At 40.7% G+C, this 12,679-nt stretch overlaps 1 protein-coding gene across 2 annotated transcripts in view; it reads right to left on the bottom strand.

Annotated features, from left to right (window-relative positions):
- UBR1 (ubiquitin protein ligase E3 component n-recognin 1) overlaps window positions 1–12,387 on the bottom strand; it is a 122,270-nt gene extending 109,883 nt beyond the window's left edge. Inside the window, exons 1-3 of one of the 2 annotated variants that reach the window (XM_061611261.1) lie at window positions 12,096–12,387; window positions 2,726–2,982; window positions 211–289 (exon numbers count right to left, since the gene is read on the bottom strand). In XM_061611261.1, coding sequence (XP_061467245.1) covers window positions 211–289; window positions 2,726–2,982; window positions 12,096–12,176 — 417 coding nt within the window. In that variant the 5' untranslated portion in view covers window positions 12,177–12,387. The remainder of the gene's footprint in view (window positions 1–210; window positions 290–2,725; window positions 2,983–12,095) is intronic. The other variant, XM_061611260.1, reaches the window with a different exon arrangement.
- Between the last annotated feature and the right edge of the window lie 292 nt (window positions 12,388–12,679).

Below are 12,679 nucleotides of genomic sequence, written 5' to 3'. Positions count from 1 at the left end.
TATTTTAGAATGTCTTTGCCATTCTATATTTGAACATTTATCTTTATTTTTAAAATAGCTTCTCAATTGTAGATAGGTTTATGTCAATAAACCAGTAATTCCCAAGCACAAGAAATAATTCACTATGTATTGCCCTTATTTTACTATGTTTACTGCTTATTTATTTGCTAGCACACTACAGCAATTACTCTGAAGCATTTATTTTCTTACCTTGTAACGATGATTTTTGTGAATGCTATTCTGGAAACAATCCATGCAAAGTACACAAGTTGGATCAATTGCACAGTCTCTGCAACAGAAACAAAAAACGAGTGCCATTGTATAATCACCCACGCCTCCAAACCACCGTATTCCGGCAGTGTTAGTAACAAAGATTTAGTTTAATACATTATATTCATTTTCAGTCATGCAGTCATAAAGTATGCCCCTCAAACATTCAATATTATTATTTTGGCTTCAGCATTAGGATCAACTATAAGACGAGGGTTAAAAATGGTTGAAGTTCAGATATAACATGAAATTGCAGTTTGTTCAGAAGTATAACCAGAAGTGTACCATCTCTTCCTCTCATCTTGTATATAAAGAAGAGGAAACGGATAAGCCCAAGGCTCACCATGGGTTGTCTCCACTCATCTGAACTACAGTTTAGATCACTGTCTGAACTGGGTCACCATTTGTCTAATAGCCATCAACAGTCAGTACAAACAACAGTTATTAGTAAAAATATTTTAGAACACCCTTCATTCTCCCAAATACCAGATGGAATACAATGTATGATTAAAATTAATCACATGAAAACATAGATACAACAAAACAATAAGACAAAACCTTCATAAAAACTATTTATAAGCAGTTAAAACAATACAGCAGACTAACAAACTTAAACTACTTAAACTGCCACTTAAAATGCTGGCCAAATAAAAGAAGTCTTGACCTGGCACCTCGGAGAAAGTTGTACCTCTATGGGGTGGGTACTCCACAGTTGGGGTACCACCACACAGTAGGCTCTCCCCCTTGTTATGTAACTTACTTCCCCCATTGAGACTACATGGAGAAGCACCGTAACTGAAGATCTTAAGACACAGGCAGGTTGATATAAAGAAAGACACTCCTTTAGGTATTTGGGCCCGAATCTATCTAAGGCTTTAAAGTTAAATTCCACAACCTTGAATGGGGCTTAGAAACAAGTACGCAGTCAGTGCAGTTTTTGCAGTCTTAGAGTAATGTGATTCCACCTAGTTAACACTAGTTAGAAGTCTGGCAGCCACATTCTACAGCAACTGAAGCTTCAGGGTTGTCTTCAAGGGCAGCCCCACATTTAAATGCATTACATCAGCAGCAGACCACAATAATTCATGCTCTAGCAACCTCCCAATTGGATTACTGTACTGCAGCAGCCGACAGTGTGGTAGAACTGCACCATTCACCTGACCTCCATCTGGCTGAGCCACTGCAGCATACCAGGCCAGAGGGGGGGAGGGCAGCGTGGTTGGCGTGGTGTAAATGCTCCAGTGGAGCTAATCCAGAGCGCCTGTTGCTATGTTTACACTGCACTAACTTGCTGGTTTTATTTAATTTTGATTTTTTTAGGTGAATTTATTTTTAACTTTAATTTTAATTTTATCAATAAACTGCTTAGATGTTTTTGTGATTAAGCGGTATACAAATTCCATTTAAATAAAATAAAATAAAATTCTACCCCAGGTTTAGTAGCCCTCAATAAGCCCATTACCAATTCCAGATACTGGTTAAGCACCTACACAGCCTCCCCTAATTCAAGATAATGGGGAGAAACAGATGGATGTCATCAACATACCAGTGACACTTAATGCCAACTCTCTCAAGACCTCACTCAATGGCTTCATATAGATGTTAAAAACAATGGAGGATAAGATGGAACCTTGTGGAACTCCACAATACAAGTGAGAATACAAGGTTAATAAACTGCAGAAAGGAGAATAATATAATTCTTACTCAGTCCTGTGGTAATTTACAAAACAACACCCGTGGGAATTAAAGTTCCAGATGTCAGAACCAATCAAAGTAGCACAATGCTCGGGATAGGCTCTGATATTATAAAACATCCATGGACATAAAATTAGGAACTTGCCCCTAACAGCGAAACAACTTAACTACCTTTATCCCATTAAAATTCCATAATTCTCACACTTGCCCTTGGGCTCATCCAAAGTGGTGGCATCCAAATGGTAGCCCTCCCCTTTGTGTCACACACACCCCACCGATGTCCCAACACACCTGTGGCAGATTCCATTACAATCTCCTTGACCCAGAAAAAGAAAACTCCCCAACACCAAAACTATCAGTCCACCAGAATGGGCAGATCTTACTGTTCTCATCGTTTTTCCATTGCCTCTGTCTGCCTCTTTTTGCGCTGCATCTCACACAGCAGCAATACTGGGAGGTGGGGGACTAGATATCAATTAACAGAGGTTCTCCTAGCTTCCCATGTTCCAGCTTCTGTCTCCATTTTTGAAAAAATGAAAGTTTATAGGCTTTTACAATTGTTTTTCCTTTTTCTTTAAGGTGTGAGACCCCTCTCTATCCCTATCCTTGCTTTCTCTTGTTTTTATTTGATAATTACCTTACTCTAGCATCCTCAGAAAGTACAAGCATATTAGAAATACATGAAGCATCAAAACGAAGTATTTTAAAAATATATATTGCTGTGTAAGAAATATTAAAGAATAAAAGCATTATTATTCACCTGCAGGAATATGTTGTCTCTCCACCTTTGAACACCTTCCCACACAATTGAGGAATGCCACTCTGTCGTAGCTTCTCCAGACAGTTATCTGGATCTTTGCCAAACAGATACCACTCCAGAGGGTCAAGTATGGTCATCTGGGCGATTTCTTCCTCCTTCTCTGGCAAGGGATCCATTTCATCAAAATAAATGTCTGGAACAACTTTTGCCAGATGTTGAAAAAAGGCAGTATGAAAGTCAAGTTTCTCATTCCACCACTGCAAGAAATAACAAGAGTATATTTAGACATGGCAGGGGCACCTGGATAATCTGAGCACATGAACAGACTGTGTGGAGATGGGCATTCCTCATGGTCTTAAGCTAAGTTGTACAGGTCTTTACAGATAAGCATCAGTTCTTTGAACTATGCTCTGAAAGGGGACAGTAAGCAATGGTGATGTTTAAACATTGGTGAGATATGATTCCATTTATGGTCTTGGTCAAAAGCCTTGTAGCTGCATTTTCTACTAGCTGTTTCAAACAGTCTTTAGGAGCTACAGGCATAATTTACCTGGCCTCAACTTCTCTTCCTTCTTACAGGTATTTATGGATAATGAAGCATCAGGAGAAGCTATGGCATAACTGGGACGACTCATGTATATATAATAGTCTAGAAGCATTTCTGCCACTACAGTCAACTTCATCAACATAACCATACTTTTCTAATACTTGACTGTAACTGTTCATAACAAGACTGCATATGGCATGCAATACAGGAGGGACAATGCTCCACTTGTAAGCTATATGATATAATTGCAACAATTATAACATTATACAAGCCAGGCAGATCATTCTAGCTAAAGTCATAAAATTAGGTGCTATACTCAAGCATTTATACATTTAATGACATATGCTATACAACCAAAAGGCACCAAGGAACAGTTCCCAATAACAACACTTTTTATTTGCCACCCACCCTTCACCTTAAAGTCCCAGGGCTCATTACAACTATTTAAAAATACAACATTAAAAACAGTTTACAACAGTGGTTCCCAAACTTTTTTTCCAATGGACCATGTGAAAATTGCTGAGGGTCTTGGCAGACCCCGGTTGTAGCAACTGTAATGCTCTGTGCTAAATGCTTATGTAACTTACTGCTTTTTTATTTCTTGCATATTGCATTACAAATTGAATTCCATAGAATTTAAATTGTAATACAATAAAATACAATATAAGAAATAAAAGCAATAAAAATACAATCAAAAATTAATATATTTAATGCAATGGATGTGCCGTCTTCCATCTTCAAACACAAATCCACAGACATACCATGGAGTTTGCAGACCAGAGTTTGAGAACCCCGGTGTATAATCAAGAGACTACAGTGAATTTTAAATATGTATCTTAGGTATCAAAGGGCAGGGTAAAGACTAGGGTATTAGTTCATTCACACATACAGATATAACCACAGCAAGGATAAAAGCAAGTATGGTGTATTATTTATTTATTATGACATTCATATCCCACATTTCCTGTAAGGAGCTCATGATGGCATACAAACAGGGTTCTTCCTCTCCTAATTTTATCCTCACAACAACCCTGTGAGGTAGATTAGGCTGAGAGATAGTGACTGACCCAAGGTTACCCTGTGAGCTTCATGACCTACATCATTGGGGTGTTGAAAGGATGAAATGGGGAGTAAGGGGGAGAACCATATATGCCACATTGAGCTCTTTGGAAGAAAGGTGGAAAATAAATAATAAATTACGATTTAATACAGTCTTGCAAATAAGTCTACAAAAGTTACTAGGCCACCTGCCGGCATATTAGTCATGTGTGGAACATCAAAGGCGAAAAGGAAAAGACAGTGTCTTTTCCTACTAACAAAATAATGGCCTTCAATCAATTCTGTCTCATTAAACCATCTGTGATTAACATCCTGTCATCTTCACTGAATTATCAGACATGTTACACAGTACAATCAGTACTTCAAATAGGGAAGAGGACAACATTCTAAAATTGGCAAGAAAGTGGATAACAAGAACTTCACTTTATAATTGTTTTTTATTTTAAAGCAGTCTATCAATCAGAGTGCAAAGCTCTCTTCAGTTTGATAGGCATTCTCTGCTCTTACAAATGCATAATAATGCAGAAATGTAAACTAAAAAAAAAACCTTAAAAAGTCTAATTTCAGCATGGTTTCTCAAAGTGCCTTCAATGTTATTCAAAACTGGCATCAGGAAAGAAAATAACTCCTGCTTATTAATTTCTGTCTAAACTCTATTCTTACAATATGCCTTCAGAGAAATAAACACATTAAACTCCATGAAGATATGTAAAACAAAAGCAACAGAAGGGCTAGTACTTTATTTAAATACTGTGCAAGTCTACAGGATCCTTCTTGATCTGTCATGCTGTCTTGTAAGCTATGTACCTGCATAATTTTACAACACATTCTGCCATACATACACGTGTCTTAACATTCAGCAGGATGGTCCAGACAATCAAGTATGGACTGAATATTATCTCTGCCCCCATACTATTCTTTCTTTTAAATCCCCTCTTTCTAGGGGCTCGTTTTTCTTGTTTCATTTGTCTTACATTCATGTTTACAGTACCAAATCCAGGGTCAGCATGGTACAGTATTGACAATCACAACCCTGACTTCACTTATTGGCTAAAAACCTGAAAGGGTAGGGATTAGAGCAGCCAGTAGTAACAGAAGTTGTGGGGGGGGGGGGAGCTGACATTTTGGTTTATATCGTTTGAACCAGACCACCTAGAAACTTAATTTTTAAAAAAATGAAAGCTAAGAGTCCAGAGATTAAGATTCTAGCAAGTTAAAAATCTGGTTTAAACCACCCTAATTCTCTCCATCAGGGAAAAACTAACCAAATTAAGACATTAATACTTCTGATTTCAATCCCCTATCAATACATGACACACTTACAGATATATTTCACTTTTAATTTCATTTTTAAATTGTTATTATATACAACAATAGATTCCTAGGATTGTGCACTTCAAAAATAAAATTGCCAGAAATTTTAGTACATGGAGTTTATATACTGAACCCTTAACATCTGCCTAAGTGTGATTTTTTTCTAGACAACATTCGGACTTCTTGACAATGCAGACTCTGCTATCATAATGTCCCATGTTACAGATGATTAGCAATCCCAAACGTATTTATCTGGGAGTAAGCTCCATTGAATTCATAGGACTTACTTCTGAGTAAATATGGTCAGGCTTGTGGTTTAAGAGTCATTAGTGGTTCTAATCTCTCTCTTTCCACACCATATTAAAAAATTATTCCTCATATGAAATTAATTAAAGTTAGAGGGGTAAGCCACCTTTTAAGACAAAAGTCCTCACAAGGCAACTTCCATAAAAACTAAAAACCACAATATACTTAGGCAAAAAATACCAACCATCCTTAAAAAATAATAACACTTAACAACAATAACTATAGGACTATAAATACATGAAATATATTATTCCTTATATACCCAGATGATCACTGCGTTCTGCAGGTGAGGGCGTCCTGCAGATACCATCTCATCAGGAGGTCCATTCCGCACAACATAGGAAGTGGACCTTTAGCATTGTGGTACCTACCCTTCGGAATTCCCTCCCCTTAAATATTAGGCACTCGTAACCTTTTTGGCACCTATTGAAGACCTCCTTCTTTCAACAACCTTTTATTCCAGTCTGTCTCTTTTGGAATTGCTTTTTAAGATGTTTTTAAGGATTTTTTGAAGAAAAATGTTTTAAGAAGTTTTTAGTGTTCTGTCCCTTGTTTGCAGCCCTGAGCTCCTTCTGGGAGGAAGGGTGGGATAGAAATTCTATTATTATTATTGTTGTTGTTGTTATTGATGATGATGATGTTAATACAAACATAAAATTATTAAAACCAAGTACAATGTTTAACACCAGATTCATGCCAACAGCACTACAAATGTTTCTGGACTGTCTTTAAAGGCAGCTCCACATAGTAGTTCTCTAGTATTGTTCATCAGTAGTGCATGAGAACCAGAGACTACATCTGTCCTCTCTAGACATGTCTGTTGCTGGCACACCAGCCTAAGCTGATAATAGGCACTCCTAGCCACTGCCAGCACCACTACATGTGGTTCCATCGATAGTGCCAAGCACCAGAAGAACCCTCCCCAGAGCTTACCTGGCACTCTCTGTCATCTTTTCAGCACCAGAAGAAGACCATTTAATTTACCTTTTAAACCATTTTAAATCTGGACTGTAAACTATTTTATATTCTTTATGTAAGGAAGGGTGTGTGTATGTTTTGCTATATTTTATTATTTACTGTTGGGTTTCAGTTATTGTGGTATATTGTGCTTTTGATATTTTGTTGTAAGCCACCCAGAATATGTTTTTTGATGGGCAGCTATTTTCAGTTGTGGCTCCCGAACTGTGGAATGGTCTCCCCGATGAGGTGCGCCTGGCGCCGACGCTGCTATCTTTTCGGCGCCAGGTGAAAACCTTTTTATATTCCCAGGCATTTTAATGCGTATTAGTATATGTATTTGATGTATTTTGCTACTGTTTGATTATTTTGTTTACCTTTGTTGGTTTGATTTTATTGTATTATTGTATTTATATATTTTGATTGCTTTATTGTATGTACACCGCCCAGAGAGCCCTTGGGCTTAGGGCGGTATATAAATAAAATAAAATAAATTATAATTATTTATTATTTAAATAATAAGCCCGAAGCTGTGAACTTCATTCTTCAGGGACAGTGCAGCCCCATTCAGAGCTGGTTGCACACCTCCATCCAGATCAATCCATTTTTCTATTCACAGCACCCCCACCATGACTGAATTAAGCTTCAGCTTGTTTGTTCTCATCTATCCCAAAACTATTCCCGGATACCAGTTCAAGAAGCCCAGAGCCTCACTGGGATAGGTAGAGGGAAATGGGAGTAAGAGCTGTATGTCTTCTGTGTAGTACTGATGACACTGCAGGCCAACCTGCAGAGGACCTCTCTTAGAAATTTGTGAACATATTCAATAACACAGGGTACAAGTCAAAGGCCATAAGCTGAAATAGAAGTCCCTCATGATCACCTTTTGAGACCAACTCTCCAGAAGGACTAGAACCACTACAACTGGGTACTTCCCAAGCCCAACCCAGCCAGGTCATCCAGAAAAATACCACAGTCAATGGTACTGACTGCTGAGAGGTCAAGGAGAATAGAGTTGCATTACCCATATTCACTCTCCAGCGTAAGACATCCACCCAGGCAATGAAGGCTGTTTCCATTCTAAACCCAGGCCTAAACCCAGAGGGAAATGAATTAAAATTATTAATTATCATCCCAAACCACCTTGAGTGCCTCTATCTAGTGATAGATAAAGGAAATAGTGGTTCAGCTACTCAATGAGGATGGCAAAATGATAATACATGACAAAGAGAAGGCAGAATTGCTCAATTCCTTCTTTAGCCCAGTCTTCTTCCAAAAGAGGTCTATGATCCTCCTGGCAAATGCAAAGTACAAGTTGAAGGGGCAGGATTGCTGCTTGAGATTGACAGACAAATGGTCAAGGAATATCTAATTACTTTGAATGAGTTCAAATCTCCAGCGCCCGATCAACTGCATCTTAGAGTAATGAAGGAACTGGTTGAAGAACTCTCAGAACCGTTCTCTATTATTTTTGCACAATCGTGGAAGATGGGTGAAGTGCCGGATGACTGGAGGAGGGCTAATGGTGTCCTTATCTTTAAAAACGGCAAAAAGGAGGAACCTAGGAACTTACAGACCAGTCAGTCTGACATCTAACCCAGGAAAAATTCTGGAGTGGTCAGTTTTTAAGCACCTTGAAAACTATGCAGTAATTACTAGAAGCCAATAGGGCCGTCACTAGGCATGTCTGGGTCCTTGGGCACCAGCCTGCCCCAGGCTCGCGGTGCTGTAGCCGAACCCCCCCATACCGGCGGCACAGAGCTAATAAGCTGCCCACATGTCCCACCTACCTCCTGTCCATGTGAATGACATGTGCACTGTGTGTGCATGCTTGCCATGCACCAAGATCATCAAGCATCAGCCCCTTAGAGGAGGTATATGGTCCTTATTGAAGCCAGCACTGACTGTATTGGCGGGGCCTGGGAGCTCCCTCTCTACAATCCACAACAGGGTCAGGAAGTGACACTGCTGCAGACCGCAGAACGGAAGCGCTATCCTCCCAACCCTAAGGAGGAGCCCTTGAGGGACCCCTCTGGATCGCTGGGGCACTTGGCCAGGGCCCAACCTGACCACCCTCTGGCACCAGCCCTGGAAGCCAACATGTATTTGACAAGAACAAATCCTGCCAGACTAATCTTATCTCATTTTTTGATCACGTAACCTCCCTGGTAGACTGTGGGAATGTTGTTATAATATATCTTGACTTCAGCAAAGCTTTGACAAAGTGCCCACTTTTGACAAAGTGCCCCATGATATTCTAGCTAGCTAAATGTGGGCTGCATGGAACAACTATCAGGTGGATCCAGTTGGCTACAGAATCATACTCAGAGTGCTTATCAAAAGTTCCTTCTCAAACTGGGGGGAGATAATGAGTGGGGTACTCAGGGCTGTAGAGTCGGAGTTGTGGAGTCGGAAGCAATTTTGGGTGGAGTCGGAGAAATGTACCGACTCCAACTTCAAAATAATTTTTGATTGACAATTTTTTTAAAATATAAATTCAAAATGTCAAAGAAGCTTCCCATGAAGTCAGCTGTAGTTGAGCATTTCACCATAACTCAAGATGGAAAACATTTTGTGTGTCAGTGTATGACACAGGACCCAGATGAAGACAAATGCTGTGATGCCAAGATCAGCGCATATTCAGGCAGCAATAAAAATGCTCCTATGAGAGCTTCCAATTTAAAAAGACATTTACAGCCCTTTCCAGGGCTGTGGAGTTGGAAGCAATTTTGGATGGAGTCGGAGTCGGAGCCAGACAGTAGAAAAATAGAGGAGTCGGAGTCGAAGGTTTGGCGTACCGACTCCACAGCCCGGGGGTACTGCAGGGCTCAGTCCTGGGCCCATTGCTCTTCAATATTTTTAACAATTGGATGAAGAGGTGCAGGAAGTGATTATCAAATTTGCAGATGATACAAAATTGGGAGGGAGAGCTAATACCCTAGAAGACAGACACAAAACTCAAAGTGATCTTGATAAGCTGGATTACTGTACTGAAAACAACAGAGATAAGTGCAAAGTTCTACACCTAGGAAAAAGAAACCAAGTGCACAGTTATAAGATGGGGGATACTTGGCTCAGCAACGAGAAAGATCTTGGAATTGTTGATCACAAGCTCAGTATGAGCCAACAGTGCGATGTGGCTTCAAAAAAGCAAAATGTTATTTTAAGGCTGCATGAACAGAAGTATCCAAATCGCATGAAGTACTAGTTCCCCTCTGTTCGGCAATAGTTAGACTTCATCTTGAGTACTGTGGCCAGTTCTGGACACCGCACTTTAAGAAGGATGCAGATAAACTGGAACAGATCCAAAGGAGGGCAACAAGGGAACTGGAAACAAAGCCCTGAGGAGAGACTGAAAGAACTAGGCAGGTTTAGCCTGGAGAAGAGAAGACTGAGGAGAGATATGATAGCACTCTTCAAGTACTTGAAGGTTGTCACACAGAGGAGGGCCAGGATCTCCTCTCAATCATCCCAGAGTGCAGGACATGGAATACTGGGCTCAATTTACAGTAAGCCAGATTTTGGCTGAGCATCAGGAAAAACTTCCTAACTGTTAAAGGCATACAACAACTGAACCAATGACCTAGGAAGGTGGTGAGCTCTCCAACACTGGAAGCATTCAAGAGGCAGCTGAACAGCCACCTGTCAGGTATGCTTTAAATTAGATTCCTGCACTGAGTATAGATTGGACCTGATGGTCTTACAGGCCCCTTCCAATGCTACTATTCTAGGATTGGATCCCCTGATTATTCTGCATTTAGTTACTAGTCCACTTTGCTCTCCATTTTAAACATTTGCACATTAACCTCTTTCCATGACATACCTTTAATGAAGAAATCCTGTAAAATTTGTTTCACACCATTTCCAAACATTTCTTGCTTATGCCTAGGAACCTAATACATAAATTCTAGCTATGCTACTCCTTTTATCCAGAACACCAAATGCACTGCCTAACCTTCCTCAAAACTCATGGCTTTCTTGAACCGTTATTTTATACAGTTAAAATGAAAGCTCTTGTTTTCTCTGGATATTTTCACACTTAAAAGTTGCATCCGTATCAATATTTATAATGTTCTTACACTTTGAGAATGACAGTAGAGATAGTAAAAACAAAATTAACAAGCAAAAAAGGTAACAGGTCCTTGTGTGCAATCTTGGGCCTGCATTTGTTTATTATACCTTGAACATGTTTATGAGGCTTTAAAGAAGTTATCATTATATTTAGCAAGGATTAGATATTATATTTAGCAAGAGTCAGATGTTTCTCCAGAATTTAATAGAGAAATTAAAATATGGCATTGGTGGCCACCACATAGGATCCACTTGTAGATTAAGAACACTATCATAAAGATGTTTAGAAGAGCTCTACTATGCCAATGCCAACAAGTTTGATGGGATTTAGCTCAATTATGGCCTAAGCAACAATCCACCAAGCCCAACCAGAATTAGGAGGAAGAAGGAAGAAGGTACAATTTAATCTTTGGGCTCAGCCCTCTTCCTTTCCTACCTCCAACTTTATAATAATAATTTTCAATCTGCCCTAGATTGCACAAATGCTTTAACCAGTAGTGCCAATAAATGCTTGTTCATGGTGGAAGAGAAGATCACCTCCTTCTTCCACCAGAAAAGACTTCTCAAGACTGCCTGAGGATTTGTTTGTTGGGGAGGCAGAAGAGGGTACATTTACGTTTAAGAAAACGGCTCCCTCTAATAGCGAGTCCCTTTGTTTTGACTGCCATAATAAAGGTTAAGAAGGTCCTAATTTTTTTGCCTGTCATTTAAATGAGTCCCCGACACCATGCACGTTGTGTTGTGCCCTGTGCAGGTGTTCACTTCCAATCTGTGGCAGAACTGCAAGGATTAACCATTTGCAGAACGGCGAGCAATTAAGGATTATCAAGGGGTAGACACCAAGCACTTCTGGAAAAGATCGCCCTCTACGCAAGCAAGGAAGCAACCTTATTATCTGGTCTACGTGGGAGTACAGACTTCGACTACACTCTCGAAGTACAGACTTCCCCCTTCCCATAGCACACACTAAATGGGACACCCCACATGGTATACCAGCTTCGAGTCCGTAGGGTTTGTTGTCTCCGCCCGGGAAGAACAGTACCGTCCCCCGGCGCGGTCAACACACGGAATTAACCCCACGGGCGATAAAACCCTGCGGCGGGAGCGGAATCTCACCCTGGCCAATTCCGAGGGTTTCACGGGGACAGCGTCGCCCGTTTCAGCCATCCCTCCTGCTCCGTCGCCTCCGTCCGCCATCTTAGGAGAACCGACAATCTCCAAGCTGATCCCCGCCACAGCCCGACCGGAAACCAGCTGTGGGGGAAGGAGTGGGGGATGGCGGGATTCGCAAAAACTTGACCCGATGCCCAGCGCTAGAACCCCGGCAAATCTGGTCCTTGGCGAAATTGAGCATGCTCGGAAGATAATTCACGCATGCTCAAGAGAACACTTGACGAATCCCCGATTGCCAGGAGTACACTGGCGCCTGGGTCGTAAAGCAGGCGGGCAGTAGCAGCACCAGAAAAAAATCGGGGTGGGGGCACAGGAGAGGCAAAGTATATTTCGGGGAGGGGCGATTGCCCTCCTCGGCTCGACCCTGCAGGCGAGGGGAAGAACGCGAGAATGTGGAGTGTGTGGGAACTTTGCCTCGCTGCTTCTTCAGGAATCCATCTCAGAGATCCTTTCCACTTCTATCTACATAAATTGCCGTCCCGTGCACGCATATCTGGAGCGAAAAGTCCTACTGAACTTCATGAGCT

This window comes from Rhineura floridana, chromosome 2, assembly GCF_030035675.1.
Source record: "Rhineura floridana isolate rRhiFlo1 chromosome 2, rRhiFlo1.hap2, whole genome shotgun sequence".
In the NCBI taxonomy this organism is placed as follows: Eukaryota; Metazoa; Chordata; class Lepidosauria; order Squamata; family Rhineuridae; genus Rhineura; species Rhineura floridana.
This window is presented reverse-complemented; position numbering and strand designations above follow the sequence as displayed.